General features: G+C 39.1%; 1 protein-coding gene across 1 annotated transcript in view; it reads right to left on the bottom strand.

The window, feature by feature from the left end:
* The window catches only part of LOC106591675 (mucin-5AC), a 63,585-nt gene extending 44,023 nt beyond the window's left edge, over window positions 1-19,562 (bottom strand). Inside the window, exons 1-21 of the mRNA XM_045688772.1 lie at window positions 19,447-19,562; window positions 19,055-19,117; window positions 18,724-18,926; window positions 18,478-18,545; window positions 17,728-17,842; window positions 11,999-12,089; window positions 11,678-11,781; window positions 11,290-11,506; window positions 10,817-10,942; window positions 9,533-9,650; window positions 8,908-9,046; window positions 6,523-6,630; window positions 6,096-6,165; window positions 5,694-5,831; window positions 4,972-5,136; window positions 2,748-2,842; window positions 2,356-2,482; window positions 1,802-1,905; window positions 1,391-1,542; window positions 1,165-1,214; window positions 944-1,044 (exon numbers count right to left, since the gene is read on the bottom strand). Coding sequence (XP_045544728.1) covers window positions 944-1,044; window positions 1,165-1,214; window positions 1,391-1,542; window positions 1,802-1,905; window positions 2,356-2,482; window positions 2,748-2,842; window positions 4,972-5,136; window positions 5,694-5,831; window positions 6,096-6,165; window positions 6,523-6,630; window positions 8,908-9,046; window positions 9,533-9,650; window positions 10,817-10,942; window positions 11,290-11,506; window positions 11,678-11,781; window positions 11,999-12,089; window positions 17,728-17,842; window positions 18,478-18,545; window positions 18,724-18,926; window positions 19,055-19,117; window positions 19,447-19,519 — 2,427 coding nt within the window. The 5' untranslated portion in view covers window positions 19,520-19,562. The remainder of the gene's footprint in view (window positions 1-943; window positions 1,045-1,164; window positions 1,215-1,390; window positions 1,543-1,801; window positions 1,906-2,355; window positions 2,483-2,747; window positions 2,843-4,971; window positions 5,137-5,693; window positions 5,832-6,095; window positions 6,166-6,522; window positions 6,631-8,907; window positions 9,047-9,532; window positions 9,651-10,816; window positions 10,943-11,289; window positions 11,507-11,677; window positions 11,782-11,998; window positions 12,090-17,727; window positions 17,843-18,477; window positions 18,546-18,723; window positions 18,927-19,054; window positions 19,118-19,446) is intronic.
* Between the last annotated feature and the right edge of the window lie 654 nt (window positions 19,563-20,216).

Here is a 20,216-nt window from a genome sequence, read left to right on the forward strand (position 1 = left end):
AAATAGCCTCCAATACCCTACTCAATAAATTGGATGCAGTCTATCACAGTGCCATCCGTTTTGTCACCAAAGCCCCATATACTACCCACCACTGCGACCTGTACGCTCTCGTTGGCTGGCCCTCGCTTCATACTCGTCGCCAAACCCACTGGCTCCAGGTCATCTACACAACCCTGCTAGGTAAAGTCCCCCCTTATCTCAGCTTGCTGGTCACCATAGCAGCACCCACCTGCAGCACCCACCTGTATATCTCTCTGGTCACCCCCAAAGCCAATTCCTCCTTTGGCCGCCTCTCCTTCCAGTTCTCTGCTGCCAATGACTGGAACGAACTACAAAAATCTCTGAAACTGGAAACACTTATCTCCCTCACTAGCTTGAAGCACCAGCTGTCAGAGCAGCTCACAGATTACTACACCTGTACATAGCCCATCTATAATTTAGCTCAAACAACTACCTCTTCCCCTACTGTATTTATTTATTTATTTTGCTCCTTTGCACCTCATTATTTATATTTCTACTTTGCACATTCTTCCACTGCAAATCTACCATTCCAGTGTTTTACTTGCTATATTGTATTTACTTCGCCACCATGGCCTTTTTTTGCCTTTACCTCCCTTATCTCACCTCATTTGCTCACATTGTATATAGACTTATTTTTCTACGGTGTTATTGACTGTATTTTTGTTTTACACCATGTGTAACTCTGTGTTGTTGTATGTGTCGAACTGCTTTGCTTTATCTTGGCCAGGTCGCAGTTGTAAATGAGAACTTGTTCTCAACTTACCTACCTGGTTAAATAAAAGGTGAAATAAAAATACAAATAAAATAAATAAAATAACGTGTTGTAAGGCATGTTTTTATTAACGTGTTGTAAGGCATGTTTTTAACGTGTTGTAAGGCATGTTTTTAACATGTTGTAAGGCATGTTCCATTGTAGACTTACACAGTGACTGTCTAGTGTTTGACAGCTCTTCTGACACTCTGAGCCCTTGGCTCCGGGCCCTGCACTTGAACAGTTGAAGAAACCCATTGGTTCTTCACAGGCTGTAGGGAACAAAAGTAGGCTTTATAGGTTAGTAGTGACTAAAGTACAGAGTCTTAGTGGTGAAGTGATTTGCTGTATTTAGCAAAATAAAGATGTGTTCTGAATTTCAGAGTACTCACATAATTGTTTTGGTTCTCCAGCACAGCTTAATTTCCCTTGTCTGCATGAGCTGGGTGGTTAAGAGGGGTACAAGAGGAGGGGGTTAAGCATGGTTTAACAAGCCTCTTGCAGTAAACCAAGACTTCAGAAGAAGACATTCGATTTCTAAATATTTTAGTAGACCCACAACATAGAAAACCATCAGAGTTTCAGAGACTTTCTTTCACATGCCAACCAAGTCCTCACCAAGTAACCCCATAGATACTGGTGACCTCTCCAGGGGGTACTACTGTGCCTCCATGGTAGCAGGAGCAGCGTGAGGCAGGGACACACTCTCCCTGGTCGTTCAGGTAGGTTCCCTCGGCACAGCCACAGCCGTCCACAGACACATGGTCTAACTGTTCAATTAAATAAAAAATGTTTTATCCATGATGGGAAATTACTTTGGGCTTGCCTCCAACAACAACAACATCCACAACAACAAGAAGATACAAGACAACAACAACAGCAACAACAAGACAACAACAACATACACAACAACAACAAAACAGCAACAACAAGAAAACGACAACAAGACATTAATAAAATGAATAATAATAACAATAATAATATTAAATAAATTATATTAATAGAAATGAGATGTCCATGTAAATGCACCTGGCATGTAAAGTCTGGCTGGCTCAGTGAACGACAGGTCCGGTCACAGCTGGTCATGGTGTAGTCATAGACCATCGTGTCAGGGCAGCTAGAGGAGTACTTCCCTGTGGAAAACAGTATGGTGATTCAACATTTAATTACATGTTTTGGGGTATTTTGTTTTTAAATAAGAGGGTAAACCATGGACACCGTGGGTTAATAGGAGGGTAAACCCTGGACACCGTGGGTTAATAGGAAGGTAAACCCTGGACACCGTGGGTTAATAGGAGGGTAAACCCTGGACACCGTGGGTAAATAGGAGGGTAAACCCTGGACACCGTGGGTTAATAGGAGGGTAAACCCTGGACACCGTGGGTTAATAGGAGGGTAAACCCTGGACACCGTGGGTTAATAGGAGGGGAAACCCTGGAGACCGTGGGTTAATAGGAGGGGAAACCCTGGACACCGTGGGTTAATAGGAGGGTAAACCCTGGAGACTGTGGGTTAATAGAAGGGGAAACCCTTCTTTAATTAATAAATAAATAAATATATTCAGTATCTGATGTTTATCTTACCACAGGTGGTGTTTCTCCATCCACTGAGCAGGACGCCTGCAGCAGCACATGCATGGACGTAGGAGGAGACCGCAGCACACATGCACTCCTCACTCCTCTCACAGTTACAGCTGTCATATTGGCAGATCTATAGGGAGAGAAGAAGAAACAGAAGAAGAAGGTTCAGTTATGAGATGTGTTAATGAAGAAAACTACTGTTTTCTGAAATCACACACAAGCACAGGACAATAGTATCATACAAATCTGATTAGATGTTTTGAGATAAATAAAATTAATATTATATCATTTTGATATAGAACTTCTTAAATAATTGTTTAAATATATATTCTTAGAGCTTTTGGGATAACTCTGTAATTAAAGAGCAATTGACTAATTAACATCATCACACTTACTTCCTTGTAGTAATTTGGGTTGATCTCAGTGTGGCATTGGGAAAATATTCCTGCACGATCTGACATCATCGAGCACCAGTGCTTGGCATATCTCTCTGTAAAACATATGAGATTTTAGCAACATTTCACAAAGTACAAAGAGTTTTTATCTCGGCATCTCAGTAGACATATGTAAGTGTAAGCCCCAAGAAGTATTCCAAGGCTCTGATAAAGGCTCTCTATGCCGAAACATAATGAAACAATTTAAATGGTTAATTAGCCTGTTGGGGCTAGGGGGCAGTATTTTCACGGCTGGATAAAAAAACGTACCCGATTTAATCTGGTTACTAATCCTACCCAGTAACTACAATATGCATATACTTATTATATATGGATAGAAAACACCCTAAACTTTCTAAAACTGTTTGAATGGTGTCTGTGAGTATAACAGAACTCATTTGGCAGGCAAAACCCTGAGACATTTTCTGACAGGAAGTGGATACCTGATGTGTTGAATTACCTTTAAGCCTATGCCATTGAAACACACAGGGGCTGATTAATGTTTTGGCACTTCCTATTGCTTCCACTAGATGTCACCAGCCTTTACAAAGTGTTTTGAGTCTTTACTATGAGATCTGACCGAACAAGAGCCTTGGAACGGTGATGGCCGATTAGACTCTGGCGCGCGAGGTCATGTTGGGTACCCTCGCAAAGCGTATTTTTCTGGGCGCAGTGCTCAGATTATTGCAAAGTGTGATTTCCCAGTAAGGTTATTTTTAAATCTGGCAAGTCGATTGCGTTCAAGAGATGTAAATCTATAATTCTTTAAATGACAATATAATATTTTACAAATGTTTTCTAATTTTAATTATTTAATTTGTGGTGCTGACTTGCCTGCCGGTTATTGAAGGGAAACGATTTCCTGAACATCAACGCCATAGTAAAACGCTGTTTTTGGATATAAATATGAACTTGATAGAACAAAAAATGCATGCATTGTCTAACATAATGTCCTAGGAGTGTCATCTGATGGAGATTGTCAAAGGTTAGTGCATCATTTTAGCTGGTTTTATGGTTTTGGTGACGCCTGTCTTTGAATTGACAAAACATTACACACAGCTATTGTCAATGTACTCTCCTAACATAATCTAACTTTATGCTTTCGCCGTAAAACCTTTTTGAAATCGGACAACGTGGTTAGATTAAGGAGATGTTTATCTTTCAAAGGGTGTAAGATAGTTGTATGTTTGAAAAATTTGAATTTTGACATTTATTTGGTTTCAAATTTGCCGCTCTTGAAATGCACCTGCTGTTGATAGGGTGCACCACGAGTGGCACGCTAGCGTCCCACATAGCCCCAAGAGGTTAGAAAATAAACTCAGGTCTATGCACAGAGTGATACTTTTTCTACTACTAGTAAGGAATAGTTTTGGTATTATCAAGTCCCTCAGTCGAGCACCCGATTCCCTTTTTGTTCAAGATGGGCTGAAGCGAGTTTGGGTATTGTTTCATTAGACCAGGGGTTCCCAAACTTTTTTGGCCCACGACCACATTTAGAAAATTCTCGCGACGGCAACCATGTGAAAAAAATATGTAATTAACAGTCAGTGTTAACCTTTTTATTTGGGGAAATGATGGCAGTCAATTGAAAAACATGAACAGTATTTCTGATTGTCTTCTGCGGTTGTGAGGTCTGATGGATGTATTGCCAAATTCTCTAAAATGATGTTGAAGGTGGCTTATGGTAGAGAAATGAACATTCAATTCTCTGACAACAGCTCTGGTGGACATTCCTGTAGTCAGCATGCCAATTGTACACTCCCTCAAAACCTCACATTGTAGAGTGCAATTTGTTTGACCCCAGCACAAGGTGCACCTGTGTAATTCTCATGCTGTTCAATCAGCTTCTTGATCTGCCACACCTGTCAGACAGATGGATTATCTTGGCAAAGGAGAAATGCTCACTAACAGGGATGCAAATAAATTTGTGCACAAAATTTGAGCGAAATAAGCTTTTTGTGCGTCAGGAAAATGTCTGGGATCTTTTATTTCAGCTCATGAAGCATGGGACCAACACTTTACATGTTGCGTTTATATTTTGTTCAGTGTATATATTTTATTGTATTTTGGAAATTCTCCCGTGACCCCATTTTCATATAAAGTGACATCACATGGGGTCGTGACCCCTAGTTTGAAACCCACTGCATTAGACATATGTTAGTGTTTAAAAAGGTTGAAGGAGTACCGTTCTCTACACTCAGACTGCATGGGATCTCAAAGCTCTGTGCCACATCAGGACAGCTTGCTTTGTTCTTCCACGTGTCGGCGAATGTTACAGCGGTTCCTTCCACCAGTCCATTGATGGTTCTGAAGTCGTCAGCTTGGACGCTGTTAAAGTCTCCGCAAAGACCTGGATAAGATGTACAAAACATTATAACAGGGGGTTTGAAGTAACATTGACTGAAGATGCAATGCATCAAGTATCATTAGTTTATTAATAATTGTTTCAGGTGAGGTTTGACCGAACCACTCAAACAACTGGTATAGTGACACATGTAACAATAACAATAATTTGATAACCAATCAGCTTTTATACAGTGAGGGAAAAAAGTATTTGATCCCCTGCTGATTTTGTACGTTTGCCAACTGACAAAGAAATGATAAGTCTATAATTTTAATGGTAGGTTTATTTGAACAGTGAGAGACAGAATAACAACGAAAAAAATCCAGAAAAACACATGTCAAAAATGTTATAAAATGATTTGCATTTTAATGAGGGAAATAAGTATTTCACCCCCTCTCAATCAGAAAGATTTCTGGCTGCCAGGTGTCTTTTATACAGGTAACGAGCTGAGATTAGGAGCAATAATAATAATAATAATAATAATAATGCATGAGATTCATATAGCGCTTTTCAAAGACGCTTATCTTTTCACAAAGACGTTAAATGAACAGAGAGAAACATACCCTGGGTTTTTTCTTTGTGTGAACTGCTAGCTACGATGTAGACCTGCATTATAGGTGTTATCTGCACCTCTAGTCGGAGCCCATAAGAGGTATGCACAACGATGTAGAACGTAGAGGGCTGAAAGATCTTTACATCCGCTGTGGAAAATATACACAAGTTCTAGTCACAATCTGGTTTACCATGAACTTTTAGCTCCCACTTCCCTATTGTGGGATGCTTATGGTGTTACATGCTGCTAGACAAGGAAAGAAAGACGATAAAAAGAGACAACTTCTGGTACGGTACGTACTGCACGGGAAGGGTTTCAAACATACGTTTATACTGATTAATGACTACAAAAAATAGACAGATATCACATTTCTGTATCTCTTTTCTCAAGCAGCCATCAATCAGTCACTCACCCATGAAAAGCGGCAACTGAGAAAACATCTTGTTGACAAAGACCTTTCCACTGGCCTCGATGACGATAATCTGCAAGTGACAAATTACAACTTGAGTAAAAGCGACTCCCCAGGTGATAAGAAGTGTGGAACAGGGTTGGAGTCAATTCCAGTCAATTCAGAGAGTAAACCTAATTCCAATTCCAAATGTTCCTCACTGAAAAAACAATGAAGAGCATTGGAATTGGAATTTCAGTGGACTGCCTGAATTGACTGGAATTTAAATGGGATTTACTCCAACCCTGAAGTGGTGATACGAGTCACTGACAGCAGCAGAAGTCTCAACATTGAGCTTTTTTCCCCTGAACATATACAACATGGTTTGATGTTGATATATTTTAATATGACACTATCAGGTGGGTGTGTCACTGCAGAAAGGCTAACTTACCATGGACTCTGGAGTCACCAGGGTTACAGATCTTAGGCAGGTCTCAACGTCCGTCTTCCCACATTTCACTATGTCACCCAGGACTGTGAAAGCAGTCTTGTTGGTTTGCTGGGGACAATTGGTACAAGGTATGACAGTTAAGTTATGGTATGATAGGAAAGTTAAGGTATGACAGTAAAGCTAAGGGAACTAATTTTTTGTAACACACTACTTACTACTTGCCTACTTTCGGTTCTAGGGAATTACAGTTCCTTCAGGAAGTATTCACACCCCTTGACTTATTACACATTTTGTCGTGTTACAGCCTGAATTTAAAATTTATTAAATATTGTTTTTTTTCACACAATAATGACAACGTGAAAACATGTTTTTAAAAACGTTTGCTAATTTATTGAAAATGAAATACAGAAATTTCTTATTTACGTTAGTATTCATCCCCTGAGTCAATACATGTTAGAATCACCTTTGGCAGCGATTACAGCTGTGAGTGTTTCTGGATAAGTTTCTAAGAGATTTGCACACCTGGATTGAACAATATTTGCAATTATTTATTTTTGTACATTCTTCAAGCTCTGTCAAGTTGGATGTTGATCACTGATAGACAGCCATTTTCAAGTCTTGTCATAGATTTTAAAACTGATTTAAGTTAAAACTGTAACTAGGCCACTCAGGAACATTCAATGTCATCTTGGTAAGCAACTCCAGTGTATACTTGGCTGTGTGTTTTAGGTCATCATCCAGCTGAATTTCTCTCCCAGTGTCTGATGGAAAGCAGACTGAACCAGGTTTTCCTCTAGGATTGTTGCTGTGCTTAGCTCCATTCTGTTGACCGTTTATCCTGAAAAACTCCACAGTCCTTAATGATTACAAGCATCCCCATAACATGATGCAGCCATAACATGATGCAGCCACCACAAAGCTTGAAAATATGGAGAGTGGTACGCAGTAATGTGTTGTATTGGATTTGCCCCAAACATAACACTTTGTATTCAGAAGAAATAGTTAATTGCTTTGCCACATTTTTTTGCAGTATTACTTTAGTGCCTTCTTGCAAACAGGATGCATGTTTTGGAATGTTTTTATTCTGTACAGGATTCCTTATTTTCACTTGTCAATTAGTTTAGTATTGTGGTGTAACTACAAGGTGGTTGATCCATCCTCAATTTTCTCCTATCACAGCCATTAAACTCTGTAACTGTTTCAAAGTAACCTTTTGCTTCATGGTGAAATCCCTGAGTGGTTTCCTTCCTCTCTGGCAACTCAGTTAGGAAGGACGCCTGTATCTTTGTAGTGACTGGGTGTTTTAATACACTATCCAAAGTGTAATTAATAACTTCACCATGCTTAAAGGGATATTCAATGTCTGCTTTTTAATTTTTACCCATCTACCAATAGGTGCCCTTCTTTGCGAGGCATTGGAAAACTTCCCTGGTCTTTGTGGTTGAATCTGTGTTTGACTGCTGGACTGAGGGACCTTACAGATAATTGTATGTGTGGGGTACAGAGATGAGGTAGTTGTTCAAAAATCAAGTTAAACACTATTGTTGGACACAGAGTGAGTCCATGACACTTATTATGTGACTTGTTAAGCACATGTTTACTCCTGAATTTATTTCGGCTGCCATAAAGTGGTTGAATACTTATTGATTCAACATTTCAGATCTTTCTTTTAAATAAATTAGTTCAATTTTGAAAAGAAGAATTTGACTTTGACATTATGGAATATTGTGTGTAGGCCAGTGACCCCCCCCCCCAAAAAGAAAATCACTATTTAATACACTTTTAATTCAGGCACAACAAAATGTGGAACATTTCAAGGGGTGTGAATACCTTCTGAAGGCCACTGTACATTATGATTCAACTTGATTGAAAAGTCTGATGTTATTTATGAGATTAATATGGATAGTGATAGCAATGGTATCTATAAGCACCTCCAATGCAAGTGACTGCCAGCTGTCAGCCGCAACCTATGCTTGATGTGGCCCGTTCGTGGGCCAGTACATGTTCGCTAGCGAGTTAGGAGTTAAATCTACTAAACATACAGAACATGTCAGGATGGAGTCATATTACTGCCAACTGACATGGAATCTGAATTGAATCACTGTGAATTTGCTTGAAAAAAAATCACATTTACATTTTTGTCATTTAGCAGACGCTCTTATCCAGAGCGACTTACAGTAGTGAATGCATACATTTCTTTTCATGCATTTTCTTTGTACTGGCCCCCCCCGTGGGAATCGAACCCACAAACCTGGCATTGCACACACCATAATGGCTTTGCAGACACCGTGCTCTACCAACTGAGCCACAATGGAAGACATCACATTGTTATTCAATATTTCTGTTGGCATTAATATCACTCCATACAGCAGGTTAGATCCCTACCTTGGACAGGACATATGAGCAGTCTCCATGGAAGGTGTAGGCTTTCCCATCGTAGGTGGTGATGTGGGAACCTCCCACTATGGAGCAGGTAGCTGGGCAATCTAGATCCACACAACTCCACTGGCCTTGGTTACAGGTACTAACAGACAGAGACAGTCAGTTTAGCCTCAACACATCCGGCTCAACACATCCAGTTTAGCCTCAACACATCCGGCTCAACACATCCGGATCAACATATCCAGTTTAGCCTCAACACATCCAGTTTAGCCTCAACACATCCAGCTCAACACATCCAGCTCAACACATCCGCCTCAACACATCCAGTTTAGCCTCAACACATCCAGTTTAGCCTCAACACATCCAGCTCAACACATCCAGTTTAGCCTCAACACATCCAGCTCAACACATCCAGCTCAACACATCCAGTTTAGCCTCAACACATCCAGCTCAACACACCCGGCTCAACACATCCAGTTTAGCCTCAACACATCCAGTTTAGCCTCAACACATCCAGCTCAACACATCCAGTTTAGCCTCAACACATCCAGCTCAACACATCCGTCTCAACACATCCGCCTCAACACACACAATAATTCAGTGTATATAAACGCAATGCAGCTCTTACCATTCATGGCATGTTCTTGAGAATGATTGTCCAGGTTGGTAAGATTGTCCGTTGTGGAGACAAAAGCACTGGTTCACAGCTACACAGCCTTTATGAGTGATGTCATCAAACACAGTTCCTACGAGAATGACATTCAATGCATTTAGTCAACTGATCCCGTAAATTACATTCAATGCATTTAGTCAACTGATGCCGTAAATTAGATTAAATACATTACATTTGGTCAACTGATGCCGTAAATTAGATTAAATACATTACATTTAGTCAACTGATGCTGTAAATTATATTAAATACATTACATTTAGTTAACTGATCCCGTAAATTACATGAAATACATTACATTTAGTCAACTGATGCTGTAAATTAGATTAAATACATTACATTTAGTTAACTGATGCCGTAAATTAGATTCAATACATTACATTTAGTCAACTGATCCCATAAATGACATTCAAAACATTTAGTCACCTGATCCCATAACTGACACTAACTATTAAACTATTAAAGACTATTAAAGGCCCAGTGTACATTTTTTATATATATTGTTTTTATTATTATGATTTTTTAAGGGGTGCTGCAGGACACTCAGCACCCCTACTTCCCGCAGCTATGCACATAACTGACATGAGGTTTTATTCGGTCTTCTTGGTTTAAAATACAGGGACGTGTGACTTGGACTCTATAGTCCCAAGTTTTTGCAATTTGAGACTTGACAAAAAGTAAAACACTTGACACTAGACTTCAACTTAATGACTCGTGACTTAACTTGGACTTGAGCATCTATGACTCGTGACTTAACTTGGACTTGAGCATCTATGACTCGTGACTTAACTTGGACTTGAGCTGTATGACTCGTAATTTAACTTGGACTTGAGCTGTATGACTCGATTTGTCATCTTGCGCATGTAAACCTGTCTGGTATTTTAAATCAGAGTGCTGCAGGTTCTGTGCGTTTTGTTCTGTGTCTTGACCAATCAGATTCACAGAAATCACAGGGACTTGTGACTTTACTCGACATGAGCTGTGGAACTTTACTTGGGACTTACGCATTATTACTTTGGACTTTACTCGAAACTGTTGTACTCAGCTACTTTAAAATAGTTACATAGCTGACATATGATGTTGTATTCAGCTACTTTAAAATAGTTACATAGCTGACATGTGATGTTGTATTTAGCTACTTTAAAATAGTTACATAGCTGACATTTAATGTTGTACTCAGCTACTTTAAAATAGTTACATAGCTGACATATGATGTTGTATTCAGTAAATGAGTGCATGTACCAGCAGGGCAGAAGCATCCGTCGGTGCAGTGTTCCTCACAATGCTGGTTCCTCTTTGGGTTGGAGCAGGTATCAGTGCAGGGACTACCACACTCCTGGTACTGCATGCTTAAAGGACACGTCTTCACTGCTCAACACAGACAAATAACCCTGGTCACAAATCTGTTTCTGAGTCTTCATTAGTTCACATTTTCACATATTCTTCTATTGAAATCATTGGAAGACTAAGTGAAAATGTGGATTTGCTCCTCAGTTTTCAGTCACATAAATGTAAATACTAGCATGTCAAAGAAGAAGACACTATAGATTACCTAAGGCAAAGCATTATTGCATGTCAAAAGTGTTTACTTTGAGTTACAACAAAGCTCTGGCTGAGGATTTTTTTCCCCTCCCACATCAAAACTACCAACAGAGAAATACAAACAAACAATCCAAAATGAAAACAAAAAGGATATGCAAAATAGATTCCCTTACTGCAGAACTGGTCGGTCTTCCACTCTTGGGGTTTCCCCCCTGCGTGAGCACACTGGCGGGAGTACTCAGACATGGTGGGGCAGGCGCAGGAACTGCTGCTGCTGTTGCCACAGTGACACATGTCTTCTGCACAGGCCTTGATGAAGGAGTCTGTGGCAATCAGGTCCTTACAGCTACTGAAGGCAAGACTGGTGAGAAGCTGCTCACAAAGTTCGGTCTGAAAGGATGAAGAAGAAGAAGAATTACTAGAGGCAACATAGAGGGATTATGAACTGATCAAATGTCAGCCATGATGATGTTGATATTGATATTTTAAACTAACAGTCATGTTTAAATGTAATGAATTAGAAATCTTAAATGTTCAGCTCAGATCTAGGCTTGTAAATACCTGTTCTTCACACTGTTCAGTGTGACCAGGGATTTCTGTACAGGTCTCTGTTGGGCCATTCATCTTCCAAATATCACCATAGTCGATTGTCTTCAGATGATCACCTGTAGGAAAATAAACATAGTTTTATCTTACCTGTTTATTTCCCCTAACAAACAGTCTCTGTCATCATGTGTTTTGTGTTTTTGATAACCCTTTCTTAAAATGGTACCTAGAAAAATACTTTATAACCCCTTCCTAACCCATAGATTGAACCTATACATTGATAAGCAGAACAGGAGCGTAATCCGCCCCTCTAAGACATTTGGTGATTTTGTTTACCATGACTAATGAACTCGTCGTAAATCTGGACTCCGTTGAAGTCTCCACACAGCCCACAAGTCTGATTCTGGAACTTTGAGTCCAGCTCCACCTATAATACCAATGGAAGATAGCTGAGGGTTAATGCATCGCAAATATGTAGATTACACATACAGCTAGCTGGCCATGCAGCTACAGCAGTTCATATGTACTGACATTTCACATGCATCAACTGTTCCACCCTGGGTACCAGTCTCTTTATGCTAACATTCCACTCCTTGTTCTAGCCTGGGTACCAGTCTGTTTATGCTAACATTCCACTCCTTGTTCTAGCCTGGGTACCAGTGTGTTTATGCTAACATTCCACTCCTTGTTCTAGCCTGGGTACTAGTCTGTTTATGCTAACATTCCACTCCTTGTTCTAGCCTGGGTACCAGTCTGTTTATGCTAGAATTCCACTCCTTGTTCTAGCCTGGGTACCAGTCTGTTTATGCTAACATTCCACTCCTTGTTCTAGCCTGGGTACCAGTCTCTTTATGCTAACATTCCACTCCTTGTTCTAGCCTGGGTACCAGTCAGTTTATGCTAACATTCCACTCCTTGTTCTAGCCTGGGTACCAGTCTGTTTATGCTAACATTCCACTCCTTGTTCTAGCCTGGGTACCAGTGTGTTTATGCTAACATTCCACTCCTTGTTCTAGCCTGGGTACCAGTCTGTTTATGCTAACATTCCACTCCTTGTTCTAGCCTGGGTACCAGTCTGTTTATGCTAACATTCCACTCCTTGTTCTAGCCTTGGTACCAGTCTGTTTATGCTAACATTCCACTCCTTGTTCTAGCCTGGGTACCAGTCTGTTTATGCTAACATTCCACTCCTTGTTCTAGCCTGGGTACCAGTCTCTTTATGCTAACATTCCACTCCTTGTTCTAGCCTGGGTACCAGTCAGTTTATGCTAACATTCCACTCCTTGTTCTAGCCTGGGTACCAGTCAGTTTATGCTAACATTCCACTCCTTGTACCTGTGTTACAAGCATTTCGCTACTTCCGCAATAACATCTTTTTAATATGTGTATGCGACCAGTAGAATTTGATTTGATATACCTATGTTTGGCATATGATGCTGAGTACAAGGAGTGGAATGTGAGCACAAAACAGGCACTGTGTTTCAGGTTAGGTATGTACAGATAGGATCAATACAGAGCATTAGGATACCTAAAACAAATACAAAAGTGTGCCCAGGACTTTGCTAATATTATTCAATGTTTAATGTATTGTTTACCCAAGTGGTTATTCATTAAAGTGAATTATGTGGATTAGGGATCACGTGTACAATATATCTACAATAGGAAACCTGTTTCACTGTAGTTTTATTCTGGTCTGACATGAAATGGATAGGATCTGAACAACAATACCCAATACATTCACTGTATGAATCTTCCCAACTATTTGTTTATTCTTTTAATAATCAGGATTCTATTTTTTGTTGGTTTGTGTTCTATAAACATCTGAAAGGGGGAGGTGTCTTACAATCCCCTCTGTTTTTACCTCTCCTGCACATGCACTCTTCCCTTTAAAACCTTTTAAACTCTTATCATGTTGTTAAAACCTTTTAAACTCTCATCATGTTGTTAAAACCTTTTAAACTCTCATCATGTTATTAAAACCTTTTAAACTCTCAACATGTTGTTAAAACCTTTTAAACTCTCATCACGTTGTTAAAACCTTTTAAACTCTCATCATGTTGTTAAAACCTTTTAAACTCTCAACATGTTGTTAAAACCTTTTAAACTCTCATCATGTTGTTAAAACCTTTTAAACTCTCATCATGTTGTTAAAACCTTTTAAACTCTCATCATGTTGTTAAAACCTTTTAAACTCTCATCATGTTGTTAAAACCTTTTAAACTCTCATCATGTTGTTTTGTATTTTCCTGCGTGCATTTAGAATAATAATAAATGAAGCATCATATTCATGATGTTTTCCTCATTAAATTGAATGTGAGTTGTCTGGAAACTGGTCTGTCTGCTATGCAAATTAGTTTTAGTCTGAGGTTAGGATGTTTGAGTACACTGGGATTATTTACGTACACACGAAGGGGAACGATGATACATACAGTATTTACTCACTACAATGTCAATAGATATTGAGACAATATCGTGACTTCTGATCTAATCACACACTGGAACTTTGAGTCCAGCTCCACCTATAAAACCAATGGAAGATGTCTGAGGGTTAATGCATCGCAAATATGTACATTTCACATACAGCTAGCTGGCCATGCCCTGACAGCAGTTCATATATATTGACATTTCACATACATTTAGCTATTGAAGCGCCAACAACAGTTCATATATATTGACATTTCACATACAGCTAGCTGTACATGCACCTACAGCAGTTCATATGTACTGACATTTCAAATGCTTCATCTGTTCTAGCCTGGGTACCAGTGTGTTTATGCTAACATTCCACTCCTTGTTCTAGCCTGGGTACCAGTCTCTTTATGCTAACATTCCACTCCTTGTTCTAGCCTGGGTACCAGTCTGTTTATGCTAACATTCCACTCCTTGTTCTAGCCTGGGTACCAGTGTGTTTATGCTAACATTCCACTCCTTGTTCTAGCCTGGGTACCAGTCTGTTTATGCTAACATTCCACTCCTTGTTCTAGCCTGGGTACCAGTCTGTTTATGCTAACATTCCAATCCTTGTTCTAGCCTGGGTACCAGTCAGTTTATGCTAACATTCCACTCCTTGTACCTGTGTTACAAGCATTTCAGCCGCCAGAAAGTGGAATGGGGTGTCTGCTGTCTCTGGGCAAAGAACAGCAGCAGAATTTGTAAGTGGTCAGTGAGACTGAGATGCGCGTTCACGAGACTTCTCCATTTTTTTCTTTCACTCTTTGAATGAATACAACGTTGCCCGGTTGGAATATTATCAATATTTTACGAGAAAAATAGCATAAAAATTGATTTTAAACAGTGTTTGACATGCTTCTAAGTACGGTAATGGAATATTTTGAATTTCTTTGTCACGAAATGCGCTCGCGCGTTACCCTTCGGATAGTGACCTGAACGCACGAACAAAACAGAGGTATTTGGATATAACTATGGATTATTTAGAACCAAAACAACATTTGTTGTTGAAGTAGAAGTCCTGGGAGTGCATTCTGACGAAGAACAGCAAAGGCAATCGAATTTTTCTAATAGTAATTCTGAGTTTAGGCTGCCCCGACGTTGGCGGGTCTGAATAGCTAGCCTTGATGGCCAAGCTATGTACTCAGAATATTGCAAAATGTGCTTTCGCAGAAAAGCTATTTTAAAATTGGACATAGCGTTTGCATAAAGGAGTTCTGTGTCTATAATTCTTAAAATAATTGTTATGTATTTTGTCAAAGGTTAATCATGAGTAATTTAGTAAATTCACCGGAAGTTTTCGGTGGGTATGCTAGTTCTGAACATTACATGCTAATGTAAAAAGCTGTTTTTTGATATAAATATGAACTTGATTGAATAAAACATGCATGTATTGTATAACATAATGTCCTAGGAGTGTTATCTGATGAAGATCATCAAAGGTTAGTGCTGCATTTAGCTGTGGTTTGGGTTTTTGTGACATATATGCTTGCTTTGAAAATGGCAGTGTGATTATTTGTGGCTATGTACTCTCCTGACATAATCTAATGTTTTGCTTTCGCTGTAAAGCCTTTTTGAAATCGGACAATGTGGTTAGATTAATGAGTCTTATCTTTAAAATGGTGTAAAACAGTTGATTGTTTGAGAAAATTGAATTGTGGTATTTTAGTTGGTTTTGTGTTTCGCGCCATGCGATGCCATTGGCTGTTGGCTAGGGGTTCCGACGGCGGAACGGGGTTCCGCTAGCGGAACGTCTCGACCCAAGAGGTTAAAACCTTTTAAACTCTCATCATGTTGTTAAAACCTTTTAAACTCTCATCATGTTGTTAAAACCTTTTAAACTCTCATCATGTTGTTAAAACCTTTTAAACTCTCATCATGTTGTTAAAACCTTTTAAACTCTCATCATGTTGTTAAAACCTTTTAAACTCTCATCACGTTGTTAAAACCTTTTAAACTCTCATCACGTTGTTAAAACCTTTTAAACTCTCATCATGTTGTTAAAACCTTTTAAACTCTCATCATGTTGTTAAAACCTTTTAAACTCTCATCATGTTGTTAAAACCTTTTAAACTCTCATCATGTTGTTAAAACCTTTTAAACTCTCATCATGCTGTTAAAACCTTTTAAACTCTCATCATGCTGTTAAAACCTTTTAAACTCTCATCATGTTGTTAAAACCTTTTAAACTCTCATCATGTTGTTAAAACCTTTTAAACTCTCATCACGTTGTTAAAACCTTTTAAACTCTCATCACGTTGTTAAAACCTTTTAAACTCTCATCATGTTGTTAAAACCTTTTAAACTCTCATCATGTTGTTAAAACCTTTTAAACTCTCATCATGTTGTTAAAACCTTTTAAACTCTCATCATGTTGTTAAAACCTTTTAAACTCTCATCATGCTGTTAAAACCTTTTAAACTCTCATCATGCTGTTAAAACCTTTTAAACTCTCATCATGTTGTTAAAACCTTTTAAACTCTCATCATGTTGTTAAAACCTTTTAAACTCTCATCATGTTGTTAAAACCTTTTAAACTCTCATCATGTTGTTAAAACCTTTTAAACTCTCATCATGTTGTTAAAACCTTTTAAACTCTCATCATGTTGTTTTGTATTTTCCTGCGTGCATTTAGAATAATAATAAATGAAGCATCATATTCATGATGTTTTCCTCATTAAATTGAATGTGAGTTGTCTGGAAACTGGTCTGTCTGCTATGCAATTTAGTTTTAGTCTGAGGTTAGGATGTTTGAGTACACTGGGATTATTTACGTACACACGAAGGGGAACGATGATACATACAGTATTTACTCACTGCAATGTCAATAGATATTGAGACAATATCGTGACTTTCTGATCTAATCACACTCTGTGAACTGATTAAAATAATACGTTCTTCCATACTGTCCCCACCAAATGGCACCCTATTCCCTATATAGTACACAACTTTCAACAAGAGCCTTATGTGCCCTAATCCAAAGTAGTGCACTATAAAGGGAATAGGGTGCCATTTAGGACAACAATTTTCGGAGTTTTTTTCACTGAAGCCTAGATGATGGGTTGTTGGAGGAAATACATTGGTCCACATCCTTGATTGGAGCAAAGCCTATTCTAATATCACTTTACCTGCCAATCTGTGGCCTTACTAAAGAGACCACAACTGTTGGTATGATCGTTAGACTGAATAAAACAACTTTTAATGTAAGAATGTTGTATGTCACCGTGCAGAAATATAACCCAGGAGGTAGATTGATTATTGGTCTGTCCTGTCCCATCAGTGGTTAACACTCTGTTCCCACTCTTATCCCAACAGTTCCTCTAACACTGATGTTCCCACTCTTATCCCAACAGTTCCTCTAACACTGATGTTCCCACTCTTATCCCAACAGTTCCTCTAACACTGATGTTCCCAACAGTCACTAGCTAACTACAGACCGTTTTCATCAGGACCAGAATATTGCACCAAAGCATCACATTTACATTTGACATTTAGCAGACACTCTCATCCAGAGCGATTTACAATCAGTGTATTGAACCAAAGCAGGTGAAACAACCACATATCACTGTAGTGTAACAGAAGACGTATGGAGATGAGTAAGCATACTGAACACATACCCAGAGGGAATCATCTTCATTCCACATGACGACTAACCCCAGCTTGGCTGTGATCTTCACATAGGAAACAGTCCTCTCAATGAAGATGTTAAACTGACCAAATGGTATGGTGACCCTAGGGGGACAAACAATAAAGTGTTCATCAGAGAGGAGAGTCGGTATTTCAACGAGGGTCGAAATTGTCCTTTAAAGTATTTTCTTTGTATTTTTCTTCCTCCCCTATTGAGACTGTACTAGGTAAACATGTCTGTATACAGTAGGATTTCATCAAATGGAATTTCAGCTTGATAACTTTCATCTGTAAATGCACATCAACTAAACTTCAGAATGGGAGTTTTACCTCTGAATGCTTTTAGATCGCTGATGAACTCACTGTTGCCCGTTGAAACTGACATTATGTACAAATTGTTAAAACAGCAAAAAGTTGATCTCAAGATGAGTTAAATGATGATGCAGCACTGCATCCATTTTTTTTAACTTATGAATTTTACCTCAAGTCTTCGTACAAAAGTAGCAACTGAAGTGAAAAATAAAATACATTCCTTTCTTTTTTTACCCCTACATTTGATAAATGCAATTGAACGAAACAAAAAAAGATGGATCTCTGAATAAAATGAATCCCATTGGATGTAGTTAAGTGATAACAAACCCCCGTATCATTTACTTCCTGTATTACTATATATTTTACACATCTAAGAGCCAATGGTTTTACACATCTGAGATCCATTGTTGACTAGACTGGGAACTCACTTTAATCCGTTGACGCTGACGTTACCGTTGGCCAGCTCCACGAAGGTTCCATCCAGCTTCAAAGAAACCTTAATAATAATAATAACGGTAGGACATTTTATTTGACAGACGCCTTTCAGGACCCTCAAGGTCACCTTACATTAAGATCATAGAGCATTAAACACAATTAATCAATAGTGCAATTTAAAAACAATTAATCAATAGTGAAATTTAAAAATAATTAAAAGACTGATCACAAAGGAATACCTTAGTGATGGTGGGCAGCCCATCTACCTCCCCGCGCTGCAGCTGAATGTTAAAGGCCTCGTAGCCACTGCTGCTCTTACACAATGACGACAGCACGTAGTTACAGGTGTAGGGCAGCTGGAAGAAGTCTCCATCGTAGGTTTTGTAGTGGTAGTTACCCCATGTGCTGCAGACCTGCCCGTTATGAGTGGGACTCACTCCTGCTGCATGGGGGGAAATGTACAGTATAGTTGCACCATCCATGTCTGAATATAAGATGTATAGTATAACAGTACAGTAGAATATAGATATTTGAGTATTTGGTGAAATATATTCAACAACAACAAATTACCTGATAAGATTTGCAGTTTGGAATCATATAGACTCCCAATGGAAGTCATATCTGGAATCATAACTGGAAATAGACAGGGAACAAGTCTTATTTTGCTTCTAATCCAGCTCCTCTATAGTTCCTAAACTATACATTTTTTTTTACATTTTAGTCATTCAGCAGACGCTTTTATCCAGAGCAATTTACAGTAGTGAATGCATACATTTCATTTCATGCATTTTTTTATTTTTTTTGTACTGGCCCCTGTGGGAATCGAACCCACAACCCTGGCGTTGCACACACCATGATGGCGTTGCAAACACCTACCAACTGGCCACAAGACTATGCTACATGGGTTATCCAAAAGTGATGTTAAATTGTATTTCATCATATCTTGTCTTGTCTTTTCTTACCAGTCTCAGAATGTGCAGCAGATAGTCCGAAGACGAGAGCGATCCACGGCTTCACCCATTGCAGTGCCATCATGGTTCTTCTAACGAGTCCTCCTGGTCCACCTGAACAGGTACTCTTCCTGTTCCTACTGATACTGTGAGTCACCAGTTGCCTCCTTTTAAACTACTACACTCAAGGAAGAACCTTGATGATGCTGGGATAGTTGATTCTGTATCTAAGGAGGGAACTGATCAAACTTTAGGTGTTAGCATTGTTCTGTTTGTCTGTCTGTCAGAGGTAGGATTACCTTTACTGTAATTGACATTGTGTAAAGGTATTAATCATAATTATCCCTGGGTAACTATCGATATTCCTGATATGTAGGGTACGTCCCTAAAGTGCTCTTCATTCCCTATACAATGAGTGTACATAACATTAAGACTCCTGATGAAAGCTATGATCCCTGATTGATGTCACCTGTTAAATCCTCTTCCATCAGTGTAGATGAAGGGAAGGAGACGGGTTAAAGAAGGATTTTTAAGTCTTGAGACAATTGAGACATGGATTGTGTATGTGTGTCTTTCAGAGGATGAATGGGCAAGACAAAAGATTTAAGTGCCTTTGAACGGGATATGGTAGTAGGTGCCAGGAGCACCGGTTTGAGTCAAGAACTGCAACGCTGCTGGGTTTTTCACACTCAACATTTTCCCTTGAGTATCAAGAATGGTCCACCACCCAAAGGACATCCAGCCAACTTGACACAACTGTGGGAAGCATTGGGGTCGACATG

Source organism: Salmo salar, chromosome ssa10 (assembly GCF_905237065.1).
Source record: "Salmo salar chromosome ssa10, Ssal_v3.1, whole genome shotgun sequence".
Classification (NCBI taxonomy): Eukaryota; Metazoa; Chordata; class Actinopteri; order Salmoniformes; family Salmonidae; genus Salmo; species Salmo salar.